The 16,030-nt window shown below is 51.7% G+C and overlaps 1 protein-coding gene across 1 annotated transcript; it reads left to right on the forward strand.

Moving 5' to 3' along the window:
• Positions 1-1,331: 1,331 nt before the first annotated feature.
• On the forward strand, positions 1,332-13,085 carry GRM6 (glutamate metabotropic receptor 6; the record flags this gene model as incomplete). Its single annotated transcript, XM_079771265.1, has 10 exons — positions 1,332-1,844; positions 4,137-4,353; positions 4,654-4,789; positions 5,433-5,587; positions 6,662-6,802; positions 6,906-7,110; positions 8,753-8,894; positions 8,981-9,604; positions 11,876-12,187; positions 12,888-13,085. The coding sequence occupies 10 exons, from the start codon at positions 1,332-1,334 to the stop codon at positions 13,083-13,085; spliced, it is 2,643 nt and encodes an 880-aa protein (XP_079627391.1).
• Positions 13,086-16,030: the final 2,945 nt, after the last annotated feature.

A 16,030-nucleotide genomic window follows, 5' to 3' on the forward strand; every position in this document is an offset into this window, starting at 1 on the left:
TCTCTATTTTCTCATCTGCAAAATGGGGCTGATGGTAAAAGTCTCTTCTTTGCAAGGTTGTTGAGGCTATGTTAAGCCGAGTCCCTGCTAATATTAAAGGTTGGCTTGGACCCAGCCGGTGTGGCTCAGTGCTTGAGCGTCAACCCATGAACCAGATTCCAGGTCAGGGCACATGTCTGGGTTGTGGGCTCCACCCCTGGTAGGGGGTGTGCAGGTAGCAGCCACTCAGTGATTCTCTCTCATCATTGATGTTTCTATATCTCTCTCTCCCTCTCCCTTCCTCTCTGTGAAATCAATAAAAACATACTTTAAAAATATTAAAGGTTGGCTTGCTCATGGTTCCTTCCTTCCCAGCCCTGTTCTCCCTCTCTCTGTGCAGGTCCGCTCAGCTCACAGCCTGCGCTCCTTTCTTCTACTCCTGGATTTACTGCAGGGTTTTGCAAGGAGAAAGTTGGGGAGTACCTTAGGCAGCTGGAGTCAAAAGACTGGTGGCCAGGAAAGAAAGGGAGAAAGAGATAGAAAAAGGATAAGAGACAGAGAGAGACAAAGAAAGAGAGAAAGAAAAATTGGCACGGAGAGACAGGAAGGGAAAAGAGAAGGGGAGAGGCAGCAAGGTGGAGACAGAAATAGAGAAGCAAAGAGACCAAGAGACAGAGGACAGAGTGTGTGTGTCAGACACAGCCTGAGAGAAAGACAGCCAGAGAGAGTCAGGTACACAACACACATCCAAAGACAGGAAAGAAACAGGCCCAGGGAGTAGGAGAGGGAGGGAAAGAAGATGGGAGAGGTCCAGTTCTTCACGCATCCCTGCTCAGGACCAGTCTCAGCCCTCAGAGCAGCCTCTCATCCCTTCCCCACAATCCTTAAATCCTCTCTCTCTCTCTCTCTCTCTCTCTCTCTCTCTCTCTCTCTCTCTCTCTCTCTCTCTCTCTCTCTCTCTCCCCCTCCACATCTGTCACAGCTGCGTCCTGATCCGGCAGAGACTGGCACAGGTGAGTATGAGTGGCCCAGGACTATCGGGAAAGGGAAGGGTTTGCACGCTGGAGATAATGGTCCAGCAGGGGGCCCGTGTGATCAGGTTCAGAGGGTGTTGAGAGCAGCGGGGCCGGAGGGGGGTGGGGGTGGGAGAAGGAGGGGGGAGGCTGGGACAGTGCCGAGTTGATATCCCACCTCTTCTCTGATAGGCTCGGCCAAGTTTTATTGCGCACCTCCCTCTCCCTAGCTCCCGGGGCTCCCTTATCCCCAGTTGTCCCCGGCCAGGCAGGCACTCGGAGCATTCTTCGATTCTGTTCTCCCGGTCCGTCCGGGCTCCTCCCGCAGCCGGGGAGCCGATGGCCGGGCCCCGGAGCCTCCTGGAACCGCCGCTGCCGGCGCTGCTGCCGCCGATCCTGGCGCTGGCGCTGGCGCAGGCGGGCGCGGCGGCGGCGGCGGGCTCGGTGCGCCTGGCGGGCGGCCTCACGCTGGGCGGCCTGTTCCCGGTGCACGCGCGGGGTGCGGCGGGCAGGGCGTGCGGGCCGCTGAAGAAGGAGCAGGGCATTCACCGGCTGGAGGCCATGCTGTACGCGCTGGACCGCATCAACGCGGACCCGGAGCTGCTGCCGGGCGTGCGTCTGGGGGCGCGGCTGCTCGACACTTGCTCCCGGGACACGTACGCCCTGGAGCAGGCCCTGAGCTTCCTGCAGGCGCTGATCCGCGGCCGCGGCGACGGCGAGGAGGCGGCCGTGCGCTGCCCCGGCGGCGTCCCCCCGCTGCGCGCCGCGCCCCCCGAGCGCGTGGTGGCGGTCGTGGGAGCCTCGGCCAGCTCCGTCTCCATCATGGTCGCCAACGTGCTGCGTCTGTTTGCGGTGAGGGCCGCTGGCCGCGCTCGGCGTCCGGCCCCTCCGCCCAGTCCTCTCCCTTGGGGTGGCTGAGGTGTAGTCTCCTGGCAGGAGTCACTCCAACTCACCAGGACAAACAAGGGCTTCAAAGGAAGCCTCTGGGTCCAGCCGGACACCGCCTGAGCCAGGTCCCCGCCACTTCAGCCTCCCTTGTCTGCTCTGGCGCCCTCCAGCGGCCGCCGCCCGCACACAGCCCGCTGTGGGAATAAGGAAACCAGCCCCCTTAGCTGACAGCACGGTGCCCTGGACTTTATTTTTTTTTTTATTGTTATTTTTTTTAATATATTTTATTGATTTTTTACAGAGAGGAAGAGAGAGGGATAGAGAGTTAGAAACATCGATGAGAGAGAAACATCGATCAGCTGCCTCCTGCACACTCCCTACTGGGGATGTGCCCGCAACCAAGGTACATGCCCTTGACCGGAATCGAACCTGGGACCCTTGAGTCCGCAGGCCGACGCTCTATCCACTGAGCCAAACCGGTTTCGGCGCGCCCTGGACTTTAGACCCCACTTGGCCGCTTGTGTCCTAGTTTGGGGCACACGCTGCACACCCGTGCAAGGAGGTCCTGACCCTGGACCCCGGTGGAGACAAGGAGCAAGTTTTCCCCGGAATTAGGGCCCTCCTAACGGTGGGGCAAGCCGCACAAGTTCCTGGCTGCCCCGGGGGTGGGTAGGTCTGGAAGGACCTGTACCTCGATCCTCTTTTCTTTTTTCTTTTTTTTAATAATAGGCAAGGATTATATGTTTTGGGGAGAAATGTAAAGCCGTATTTTATTTTGTTTATTGAAATATATTTTATTGACTTTTTTACAGAGAGGAAGGGAGAGGGGTAGTTAGAAACATCGATGAGAGAGAAACATCGATCAGCTGCCTCCTGCACAGCCCCTACTGGGGATGTGCCCGCAACCAAGGTACATGCCCTTGACCGGAATCGAACCTGGAACCCTCCAGTCCACAGGCCGACGCTCTATCCACTGAGCCAACCCAGCCAGGGCTCGATCCTCTTTTCTGATCATCATTTAAATTCAATTTCAAAATGCCTGCCTCTAAAGGTCTCTTAAGGGGCCTCTGAAAGAAGCGCCAGAGGAGTCTCCTTTCGTCTGCAGTGCCCTGCCCTGCCCTCATCTCCTGCTAACTGCCTTCTGTGGAAGGCAGCACCTTCCTTGCAATCTGAGGGGCAGGGACTGGGGGAGCCATAGGGATCAGGGATTGGGGGGCCTTTGCATGAGAGTGGGTGATTTTCCGTACATTCACTTGGGTGGGGCTTCTGGGACAGTTTTACTGGGGTTCCATGAGGGGGTTATCTCTGACCTTTTGTCTTTCTGAGAAGGGAGGCTTTACTCCCATCTGGCTAGGCAGGGGACCTGTTTCTTGAGTTTCTCTGATTCTCCATGGCACTAGGGAGGTTTTCTCGGGGCCCCTTCCATCATCGGCACCCACTTAATCCCTCCCACCCCAGTTTCTGCTGGATGGCAGTGTTGGTGCAGAGCATGCAGATGCACTTTCTACTTGGCACCAAGAGAGGTTGTGTGGCTGCCGAGTGTGTGTGTGTGTGTGTGTGTGTGTGTGTGTGTGTGTGTGTGTGTTGGGGGGAGGGTGTCTTTGTCTCACCAGTTCATGTCTGTTCACATTTGTGGGCTCTGTCTCCTTCCCTGCCTGCAGCTCTGGTTTCTGTCTTTCCCCTTCTAGGTCAGGTGCAGCATCTCAAACTCAAGGGCCTTCAGGGTCCGAGTGAGGACTGTGGCTGAATGAGCAGGAGGTCCCTGTGAGTCCAGGGCCCAATGCTGCCAGCTCAGCCCAGAACTGAGGAGGCGCTGAAACCCCAGATTTTAGACATTAGCCCCAAATCAAATGTCCCTCAGCAGCTCTCTGGTCTGTTTTGACCTCCCCTTTGTGTGAAGTAGGAAAACTTGTCTCCTCTGGGACTGACAAGGATGTCCTTCCCCAGGGCAGACACAGCCTGTGCCTAGAGGCAAGACTGGCTGCAGGCTGGGCTTGGGCGCCCACCGCTCCTTTGCTCAGACACACCCTGCACAACTGGATGTGGTGGCCCTGCCCACTCCTCACACCTCCCCTGTTTCATCTGACCTATTCACAAGATGCAGGTCTTTCCCCACACCTTCTGCCACTCCCAGTGGTTCTCAGCTCCCTACCCCAAACCTTCTGTGCCCCCACCTGCATCCTGAGTCCCCATTGCCCTCCCTTCCTGGGGTCACTGAACCTCTATCCACAGCCTGGGTGTCCTTTCCCCCTCCAGATTCCCCAGATCAGCTATGCCTCCACGGCCCCTGAGCTCAGCGACTCCACACGCTACGACTTCTTCTCCCGTGTGGTGCCCCCTGATTCCTACCAGGCCCAGGCCATGGTGGACATCGTGCGGGCATTCGGATGGAACTATGTATCCACGCTGGCCTCCGAGGGCAACTATGGCGAGAGCGGGGTTGAGGCCTTTGTACAGATCTCCCGAGAGGCGGGTGAGTTGGGACAGGGGGGTCAGAGGCACCAAGGAACCTACAGAGGGGAGAACCAGGGGCTGTGAAATAGGGGCACTGGGGCCATGGTGGGGAGCCTGGATGTGTCTTCCATCAGCGCCCCTTTCCTTTGGAGGACTCAGTCCTGCCTCGTGGCCTGGCAGGTGGGGCCCAGGCTAGGCTTCACCCCTGCAGACCCCTGGCCCAGACTCCTGAGTGATCACACTACACAGTCGTGCTCTCTGGCAGCCCCAGTGGGTGGTGGGATGGATGAACGCTGACTTTGGCATCCTGGACACTCAGGGGGAGTCTGTATTGCCCAGTCCATCAAGATTCCCAGAGAACCAAAGCCAGGAGAATTCAACAAGGTTATCAGACGACTCATGGAGACGCCCAACGCTCGGGGCATCATCATCTTTGCCAACGAGGATGACATCAGGTGGGATGGATGGAACCGCAGTCACTGTTCTTTGGATGCCCTCCTTGAAGGCCCTGCCTTGTCTTCTCACTCATCCCCACATGCACATCCTCCCTTCCTCCCTTTCCTTCCTTCTTGCACCCCCCATCCTTTCCACCACCACCACCACCACACACACACACACACACACACACACACACACACACACACTTTTCCTGCTGCATTCTCTGCCTGGTCTGCTCTAAGTGGGGATGCTCTAAGACTAGCCAAGAAAACACACAAGAATACATGCCTGTTTTTATAATTCATAGTGGGGAGACCTGTGGGCAGATCTAAGTGCAGAAAATGAGCAAAAGCGACGGAGCCCTGGGGCAGAGCCAGCAGGAGGCTCTGTAAGAGAAGGGAGGCCCTGCTTCCAGTGTGAAGTGGGTCATAGTGCATGGAGCAAGAGGGCAAGCCCGGACCAGGGATGGCTGGAGCCCTGACCACCTCAGAAGCCCAGGGCAAGTGTTCTAAACACCCTATACTCCGTTTTCCCTGGCCAATGACGGTCTGATGAATGATGTGGAATGGGATAGATGGAGAGAGAAGAATGAGAATTGACTAGAGGTAAGTTAAAGGGAGATCTCTGGACTTTATTCACCCTCAGCCCTGTTTGTACCAGGAGGGTCCTCGAGGCAGCACGCCAGGCCAACCTGACGGGCCATTTCCTGTGGGTTGGCTCAGACAGCTGGGGGGCCAAGATCTCACCCGTCCTGAACCTGGAGGACGTGGCCGTGGGGGCTATCACCATCCTGCCCAAAAGAGCTTCCATTGATGGTGAGTGTAAGGATGACCTCCTCCACTGGGTCCCCTGCCCCCACCCCTCCTTTCCCACCATCCCTCTTGGGGCACTTCTTTACCCCACTGGTAAAATTATACTGTGATCCAGGTCCCTTCTAAGATTCCCCAGTTCAATGATTCTGAGATTCTCTCAGTACATCCCTCCGAGCAGTGTTTGAATGAACTGGCAAATGAGGAAAAGCACACCCACCATATAGGGTAAAAAAATTGTTTTTTAGTTTGTATTTTTTGTGTTGTTTTATTTTTTAATTCAACACCTGTCTTCTTCATTCTATTGAAAGGCATTATGATTTTAGGGTGAGGGTGGGAGGGAGAGAAACCAAGGAGATGGGACTTACTGTCCTGTTGCTCAAAGTAATGAGGCCGCCCCTCCCTTTTCCCTTCCCACTACCCCATCTGTGAATATCTGGAAGAATCCAGCAGGGATGCCCACTTTACAACAGTATTGCTCCTTTTCCCAAAGGCTGAATGAACGGCAGATAACTTGATGAGGGACTTCAGGGCTATTTGTAAAGTGTGGACCCTCATAACACTGAGGGGTATACACCTCTTGGTGGTATACACCCACCCTCACATCCTTCCCCCAGGCCCCTTTCAGAATGCATTCAGTTGCAAGTGGCAAACTAGACTGAGAATAGTCTCCGCAATGAAAGCATTTCATCACAAGACTTCAGGTTTGGGGCAGTGAGTCGATGACGTTCTCAAAGCCCTGAGCTCTGTCCTCCCTTCTGTTTCACCACCCTCTGTGGTTGCTGAGTCTTCACGCTTGTGGCATCATATTTACAAAGTGGCTGCTGACGCTCCCCCCACTACATGTTCACAGCAGCATCCTAACCAGGAAAGAATGTGCAGCATAGAAGTATTTCATGTAGTGAGGCTCAGGTTTACATCGGGATGCAAATTTTACCCAGGAGTCCCCAGATGTCTTTGAACTCACCGGCCAGAAGTTGGTTCAATGGCCATTCCTAGCTGCAAAGTGAGCAGTTGGTGCAGGGACACAGGAGGACTGTGGCTGGCTATGGTTACCACCCTTCTCCCGCTCCCTCTCAGGGTTTGACCAGTACTTCATGACACGCTCCCTGGAGAACAACCGCCGGAACATCTGGTTTGCAGAGTTCTGGGAAGAGAATTTTAACTGCAGACTGACCGGCTCAGGTACCCAGTCAGACAAATCCACCCGCAAATGCACAGGTGAGAGCTGCAAAGGGTGGCGAGAAAGGTGATGGGAAAGGTGGGAGGCCAGTTTAGGTGCCTGGGGGGCCAGGCGCATTCCCTCTGGGCATCCCTAGGACAGGTGAGGAACGCATCGGCCGGGACTCTACCTACGAACAGGAGGGGAAGGTGCAGTTTGTGATCGACGCAGTGTACGCCATTGCCCATGCCCTACACAGCATGCACCAGGCGCTCTGTCCTGGGCATACAGGCCTGTGCCCAGCAATGGAGCCCACCGACGGGCGGACACTGCTGCAGTATATCCGGGCAGTCCGCTTCAATGGTGAGTGGATGCCAGAACGCCTACGTGAGAGAGGCGAAGTCCCCTGAGATGGATTTCTCCCTGGGACCCGGATGTGTGGGGAGCAAAGGGATGGGAGAGGCAGCATGGTTTAGGGAGCACCTGCAGCTGGGAGCTGGGGACTTGAGCCAAGTTCTGAGGACCACTTTTTAACACTCCTCCTTTCTCAGGCTTCAGCACCCCTTCTCCCCACTTGAAAAGTGCAGGTGTTGGGGAATTTCTCTGTGACTCCTTCTGCCTGAAACCCTCAGCAGGTCACACACAACTCTCCCCTCCACTGCACAGAGCTTGAAGGCATCTGGTCGCTCAGGGCACAGGGCATACAGTGAAGAGGCACTGCCTATGACACGGACATGCTGCTCACTGTGAGTCTCGAGCTTCCAAACGCTGCCCCAATTAGCTCCTGCTCCGCCCGAGCACCGGGCACCAGTCTGATGTGCCCCCTTGTACCAGCAGAGGGCCTGGCACATGGTGGGGGCTCTGAAAAGGCCCAATGGACTTGGCTGTGCCTATGGTTTGTGGGGAGAGATACAATTCTTGTACAACAACTGTCCTTTAGAAAATTAAAACTCTATTCGTCCACCAAATATGGAGCGCCTTCTCTTTGCCACGCTCTCTGCTAAATAGCACAGCTGAATTTCACTCCAGACCAACTTTACAAGCTGACAGAACAAGCTTCTAAAAAAAATAAAGCTGACCAAACTAGTACTAATTTCATGTCAACACTCAGACCTTTATTCAAGTCTGAACTCATCCTTTCACCTGAGCAGTTAGGATTTCCATTTTCTTTTATAATTCTGGTAACATACATATAGCTTCGTATCGTATATTTACCATCTTAACCACTTTTAAGTGTACAGTGTAGTCATGTACATTGTTATGCAACCAATCTCCAAAACTCTTTTCATTTTGCACAACTGAAACTGTTATCCCATTAAACAACTTCCCAGTCCCCCCTCCCATGGCAACCACCATTCTACTTTCTGTCTCTATTCATTTGACTGTTCTAAATACCTCGTACGGGTGGGATCATGCAGGATTTGTCTTTTTGTGACTGGCTTATTTCACTTAGCACAATGTCCTCAAGGTTCATTCATGTTGTAAATGTGTCTGAATGTCCTTCCTTTTTTAAGGCTGACTAATACTCCATTGTATGGATAAACACTTTTCGTTTATCCATTCAACCCCCAATGACACGTGGTCGCATCCACCTTTGGGCTGTTGTGAATAATGCTGCTATGAACATGAGTGTTCAAGGATCTCCTCGAGTTCCTGTGTTTAGCTCCTTTGTGTTTATGCCTAGAAGTGGAATTGCTGGGTCATGTGGTAATTCTACCATACTGTTTGAGATCCACCATACCGTTTTCCACCTGACTGCACAAGCTTCCTACCAGCAACGCATAAGGTTCCAGCTTCTCTGTGTGCTGGCTGCTCCTTGGTATTTTCTGAGGTTTGGGCAGGAGGTGGTATCTCACTGTGGTTTTGATTGGCATTTCCCTGCTGTCGAGCTTCTTTGCGTGTCCTTGTTGAGCTCTTCCTTTATCCTGGCCGGGCCTTGGGCCTCTCCAGGAGGCTGGCTGGGATGGGCTGGAGACCCACTGAGGATGCCAGGCTCTCCCTCCAGGCAGCGCGGGAACCCCAGTGATGTTCAATGAGAACGGGGATGCGCCCGGGAGATACGACATCTTCCAGTACCAGGCGTCCAACGGCAGTGCGGGCAGTGGCGGCTACCAGACGGTGGGCCAGTGGGCGGAGACGCTCAGGCTGGACGTGAGTGGCCTGCGAGCTCGGGGCGTGGGAGGCGGGCCCGCCGGCCCTGGCGGCGGAGGGCCACGGGCCTGTGTCCCACGTTGCAGGTGGGCGCCCTGCAGTGGTCAGGGGACCCCTGGGAAGTGCCGGCCTCTCAGTGCAGCCTCCCCTGTCGGCCTGGGGAGCGGAAGAAGATGGTGAAGGGCGTGCCCTGCTGTTGGCACTGCGAGGCCTGCGACGGGTACCATTTCCAGGCGGACGAGTTCACCTGCGAGGTCTGCCCCGGGCACCTGCGGCCCCTGCGCAACCGCACGGGCTGCCGCCCCACGCCCGTGGTGCGCCTCACCTGGGCCTCGCCCTGGGCCGCCCCGCCGCTCCTCCTGGCCGTGCTGGGCATCACGGCCACCACCGCGGTGGTGGCCACCTTCGTGCGGCACAACGACACGCCCATCGTCCGCGCCTCCGGCCGCGAGCTCAGCTACGTGCTGCTCACCGGCATCTTCCTCGTCTACGCCATCACCTTCCTCATGGTGGCCGAGCCGGGGGCGGCCGTCTGCGCGGCTCGGAGGCTCTTCCTCGGCCTGGGCACCACCCTCAGCTACTCGGCCCTGTTCACCAAGACCAACCGCATCTACCGCATCTTCGAGCGGGGGAAGCGCTCCGTCACGCCCCCGCCCTTCATCAGCCCCACCTCGCAGCTGGTCATCACCTTCGGCCTCACCTCCGTGCAGGTGGGTCCCCGGGCTCCGGAGGGGGAGGCGCTGACCGCTACTCAGAGACTCCCTCTTCCGTTTTGGAAAAACATGTAGCCCTGGGAGAGAGGGCCCTGCCGTTCTCCTGTGAGGAGAACTCGGTTAAGAGCAGCCATTCCTCCACTTCCTGGAAGGAAAATGGGTCCCCATATAAACATAAAGCAGAGAAAAATCTGATACATTTTCCTCAAGCAACGAATCTGTTTCCATCAGGGGAGTTACTGCTGCCCAGACCCTGGGGAGAGGCTCGGGCCCCAGGAATGGAACTAGCTAGGGAGTGGAGCACCCTGTTCCGTAAATGGCCAGATTTCATGATGTATGAGCAGCAAAAGCTGAGTTCCTTTGGGTCTTTCCACAGCTTTGGAATTGATCCTGTGGTTGGGAAAGCGCTGGGTGGTTTCCGTGCAAAGGGTACTAAGAGGAAGGTGTGTGTGACCTTGTGTGACACTGTCGAGCCAGCCCAGTTCTCAGGGCCCGGTGGACAGCATGCTCTCCATTCCAAGCGAGCCCTTCTCCCTACCCAGCCGTGCATGTACCATGTTCATTCCTACCCACAGGCCTCGGTCCATGCAGTTCACAGCTGGAGGATGCTTCCTGCACATGCAGGGCGTGAGCCTCCTCTACCAGGGAGGGCCAACATCTCAGTGCCCAGCTCATCCTGAAAAGGCATCTCACTGCCTCTCTGCCTGCAAACCCCATGACACACCGCACCCCAGACAGAGATGCTCAGAATACATTCAGTGCCCCCAGCTCACCCAGGGGCTCCCCACATGATGCCCTCATTTCCAGAAACCCTGGACCCTTTCAAAGAGGCACACTTTCAACTTTACTAGGTTATATACCAAAACGACGGCTGTCCAATGGTATCTCACTGCTGTTTCAGTTTGCCTCACTTCATTGCTAGTACAATGGCCTCTGCAGTGTCCTCTTCTGCCGCACGCCTCTTCCTATGCTTTGATCATTTTCTGTTATTTGGTAGGAGTTAGTTACACGTGCTGGGTCCTAATTCTTAATCAATTACAGGCGATGCAAAGTCGGTGAGCTGCATTTTGCTTGCTACTCCCGCGTATCACAGGCCTTGAGTGTTAGTTACTCATAGGAAACGTTTGTCCCCCACCTGGAGTTTTGCTCTAAGAAAAGCCTCCAAGCCGCCTTTTGAACCGTGGGTGCCATGACATTTTATTAGTCGCTTGTTCATGAAGCTGCTGCCTTTGGGAGAATCACAAAAAGGTGTTCCTTCTGGTTGTACAAATTATTATAAAACATCCCCTCCTCCAGGATCACACAGTCCTGCTCCAGGTGCACAGACCTACCTCACGTCCCCATACCCTCCCCCTAAATCAGACGCACTTGTGCAGGGAATGAGTGTATGGGCAGTCCTTTCAGGGTCCTGACTCGATGCAGGTGTTTTCTTTCCTGCACCCCAGCTGCCCTTACCTCAAAGTCATGTCTCCTGTCATTGAGGACATTGAGGCTCCATCTCCTCATTGTTAGGACCTGTGTCTGACTCCGATAACCTCCCAGCTGCCCAGCATCAGCTCCTGACATCCTTACAATTCTCCATTAAGGGCATCTTCAATTTAGGCTGCATTGTGCATTCACACGTTATTTCACTACATCCTGTTCAGCAGTTCTCTGCATCTGGAGGAGGAAGGGGGTCCTCAGGAACTAGGTTTGCCATGCTGCTATATAGGAACAAGCTAGTGTTGCACATTTACAGAGTGAAGGGGATACTGCCTACTGGATGGTGGTGAGGAGAGAACATCTCTGCTGGGCCTGGCCCTTAACCAGTATGCAGTGACATAAGTGGTACATACACCGTCCCCCTCTCCAAGCTGGCATCGTGTTCTTAAAACAGATTATGATGATTCCCATTCTATAGATAGAGAAGACACTTAGGATCAAAATTCCATAGATTCTGTCTGCAGTTACTGCATCTTACAGGGCTCAGTAAATGACATTGGTAATGGCTGGAATACAGGGAGAGGATGTCCGGGAGCCCCTTACCCAACCAGCCCTGACACTGTTAGCACATACCTCCACTGCAGCCCCTTCTCTCTACGGGGCCATGTCACAGGCCTGAGTATTCCCCTCCTGGAAGGCCTTCTTCTCTTCATAGTGGTTCTCTCAGACCCAAGCATCCCCCCCCCCCCCCAGTAGGTCAGCAGCCTCCAGGGGACCCTAACCTGCCAGAGACCTCAGTCGGTGGCCAGTCTTAGTGTGTCCCTGATATGATGTTGTCTCCTGTAGGTGGTGGGAGTGATGGCATGGCTAGGGGCCCAGCCCCCACACAGTGTGATCGACTATGAGGAGCAGCGGACGGTGGACCCAGAGCAAGCCAGAGGGGTGCTCAAGTGCGACATGTCAGATCTGTCTCTCATCGGCTGCCTGGGCTACAGCCTCCTACTCATGGTCACATGCACAGTGTATGCCATCAAGGCCCGTGGTGTGCCTGAGACCTTCAACGAGGCCAAGCCCATTGGCTTCACCATGTACACCACCTGCATCATCTGGCTGGCTTTTGTGCCTATCTTCTTTGGCACTGCCCAGTCAGCTGAAAAGGTAATTTGGGGTCTCCTATTGGTTTCACTACCTCATTGGTTTCCTGCCTTCTGCCACAGAAGGAAGGGCTCAATTGTCCCAAGAGCTGGGTTACACATATGAATGCTTGCTTGGTTGGTTGATTTATTCCTGTACTTTAATACTTGTTCATTTGCTTATCTTTCCAGTTGCCTTCTGCTTGTTCATCCAGCCATTCATTCATCCACACTTCTAACCGTTGATTAACCTTTCATTCAATTATATACTTTCTATCTACTGATCCATTGATCTATTGATCCATTTGTTTGATCATTATTCACTCATCTATTCATTTGTAGAGTAGAACATTTGTTTATTCGTCTGTATGTTTGCTCACTTTTACCTTTATTCAATCTCAGTTTGTTCATTCATTTGTACATTTGAAAACATGTCCATTCATTCATTAATGTCTTCTAGACCTTTTTAGGCACATGGACCATTTCCCCAGGTGTCACTCTCTGTGAATAAAACTGTCTTCCCTCAGACACTGGTCCACATAGTGCCATGTCACTCACCCTCCATCCTGCCTATACTGGAGCCACATTGTGACTATCCCTTCATGCCATGGGGCCTTTGCTTATGCAGTTGTCCTTTTCTAAGTGCTCATTCCACGGCTATGTGGAGGTGGGGGGTAAGAGAAAACAGGGCTGCGTCCCACCTGGTCCCTTTTTCCATGGCTCAGATCTACATTCAAACCACCACACTGACTGTGTCCCTGAGCATGAGCGCATCGGTGTCCCTCGGCATGCTCTATGTACCCAAAACCTACGTCATCTTGTTCCACCCGGAGCAGAACGTCCAGAAGCGGAAGCGGAGCCTCAAAGCAACCTCCACAGTGACAGCCCCATCCAAGGGTGAGGACACAGAGGCCCCCAAGTAGTGAGAGGCCTTCTTTTCTTTCTCTTGCTTCACAGTGGGAACTGTGAGGAGTCCAGGCATGCAGAGAATCAGAGAAGAGGTCCACGGAGGCCATGCCTAGCAGGACCTATCTTGAGGCTGGCCTCCAGAAAGACCTGCCCACATGCCCATTTTATCCCTTTTTTTTTCTGTGCATGTTGGCATATTTCCTCACTGCAGACTAGACTTTCTACCCATGGTGGGAAATGGCCATGGTAAGGCTTCTATTTCTAGAGAGGGATTCAACTTACACTCTCTGGTTTGAAGTTGAGAGATCACAATGACTTCCTGGGCTTGGCCATTGTGAGTGATATTTCCACTCCTTCTTCAACCACTAGAACAAAGAAACTGGGCCCTGTGTGAGAATGTGCAGGCCCCAGAGTGAAATACTGGGCTGGAGTTGGGGAGGAACAGTTTCCACAAAAGCAGATCTGTGGATCTGTATATAAGACTGAGCAACCTGGGCTTGGCACAGAGGGATGGAGCCTTGGGTGAGATCCCTGTGAGAGAGGATGGGCCTGCAGGGACAGGGGGGGTGAGCAGAGGGACCAGGTGCACCCCACAAAGTTACTTGTGTGAGGGCATTTTCCTTGGAATCTTGTCCCCTGGGATCTGAGGGGTGTCACACTCAGAGTACAGTTTTTTTCCTTTCCCATCTGTACTTCCTTAAATGACCTCTAATAGATGCACTTGTGTGGTGTGAGAATAAACTAACAAGCGTGGCATTTGCCCTCCTCTGATGCCTGTGAGGGATTGTTTTCAGGAGTTCCAGGGTGGGACCAGTGACAAAAAGAGTTGTGTACATGGTGAAGATTAATTCCACGTGGTTAATGTAGGATGAATATAAAATGCTTCTTTTCCAACACTACCGGGAAGTCCCCTTTGAAAAGCAAGCATAGGCATGGGGAGGAAGATGCTTGCACTACAGATGCATGGGTGTTTATTTCTCAGTAATTTTTTCTAGGAAAAGCTTGGTTTAAGTGATGGAATTTTATTTCCTTGGGGTAGAATTTAAATTTAAAACTGACTCTTTTTGTTAGTGTGAATTCTCTAGTATCTAATGTCTGGAAATGATTTGAAGATCAACCACACTTCATACAACATAGAGACTATTTCCTATACAGACTCTCTGGTGCGTATAAGTTTTGACTAGGTGTTTCTGCATTCTTTAAATTAATAGGGTGTATCCTCAGAGTAACATACAGAACGTACAGATTCTCCTTCCTCACACATGTTCCATTCCCAGGGTTTGTTTCTCTGCATTGTTAATTATGAAGTTTTATATATTACTGAATGCTTTCCCAAATTCATTATTTCATAGGGCTTCTTCCCTGTGTGGGTTTTCTTTTGTATGATGAATTGTGTTTTCTTGCTAAAGGTTTTTCCATAGTAGTGCTTTTATAGGTATTTTTCTCCTACATGACCTTGTAGAGCGTTAATGAGCTCTGATCTCCAAATGAAGGTCTTCCTGCATGTACTGTTTTCTTGGTGTTTCTCCCAGTCTGAATTCTCTAGTGTGCTATAAGTCTTGGCTTCTAGTTGAACATTTTTCCACATTTGTTACATTTTTGTGGTTGTCCCCATTCTGAACTCTATAACTCAAAACTTCAGATGGTTTTAGTAAAAGCTTTTCCACATTTGAAGGAATTCTCCCTATATGACCTATGATGTGAAATTTCTGGCATAGAGTCCTGGCTTCCTGCTGAAAACTTCCACACACTCCCGACATTCGTTACTACCTGTCTCTGACATGAATTCCCTGGTGCACCGTGAGTTCTGTCTTCTTTATGCAACCTTCTCACATTAATCCACTGTCTATGATTCCACAGCGTGAGCCATTCTGTGTGCAGTGGACATCCTCTATTCCTAAAGGCATTATCATATTTAGTACACGTATGTGGTCCCTTTCTGAATTATCCAATGTATTCAACGCCTTGACTTCTGGAAAAGGGCTTTCCCACATTCCATGTCTACATAAGTTCTCTCCCTTTGATCATTTCTTTGATGCTCAGTGGAGTTCACAATTCCCTGAAGGTTTTCCCCTATTCACATTGTCTGGTGTCCAATCAATCAATTAGAACTCCTAAGTAAAGTTTTTTTCAAATTTGTAGAATTTATAAGCATTCTACCTGCATAGTTTCTTTTATGTTGAATAAAAGCTAAGCTCTACTTGTAGGCTCTCTCACATTCATTGCCTTCTAATGATTTCTTCCCCGTATGAATTATATGTTCCAGTGGAAATAGGATCTGGGTTGAAGACTTTTCCACACTATAATCACAGTATTTCTCTCCAATTATGAGTACTTTAAGAGAGAATAAGATTCCATTTTATCACCCATTTGTAAGGCAATGTTTTTGTGACTTCTATCAGAGGGACTTTTTAATGCTAATTATATTATTATGCCTTTTCATTAGTGTGAATCTTTGATGTTTATTACATTTATTACATTCTGTGTTCTTTAGAAATTTCCCCAAAATTTGTTACACTCATTGCCTCTTACTTTATTCAATGATTCTTCTTAAATAAATGTAAATTTCCCCAAAAGTTTGACTTGGGATTTCTGTTGCTTTTTTAAAATATAGTTTTCAATTTGCAAGACTCCTTCTAAAGTGGAATAAATGCACAATTGTAAGCAAATCTTTCCACCAATGTTTTATAGAATGAAATTTCATCAGGAATATTCTGTTATAGTGACACCTTTGTTTCCAAATATGAAAAATTTCCAAGTGTAACTATTTCTCATCTCTTGGGCTTTGAGAGGGAAACTCTGCTTCAGTATAGACAGACAGAGCAGAGTACTGACAGGGATGACAAATAGGGTGGGCGTTTCAGAGATGACCTTTCAACCTGTGGCATAAAGGGAAGGAACCAAAATGGAATAAAGCTCTGAAATGGAAGAGAGTGAGTGGGCCGACTGGATAGAAAAG

Source organism: Cnephaeus nilssonii, assembly GCF_951640355.1.
Source record: "Cnephaeus nilssonii genome assembly, chromosome: 5".
Taxonomy (NCBI): Eukaryota; Metazoa; Chordata; class Mammalia; order Chiroptera; family Vespertilionidae; genus Cnephaeus; species Cnephaeus nilssonii.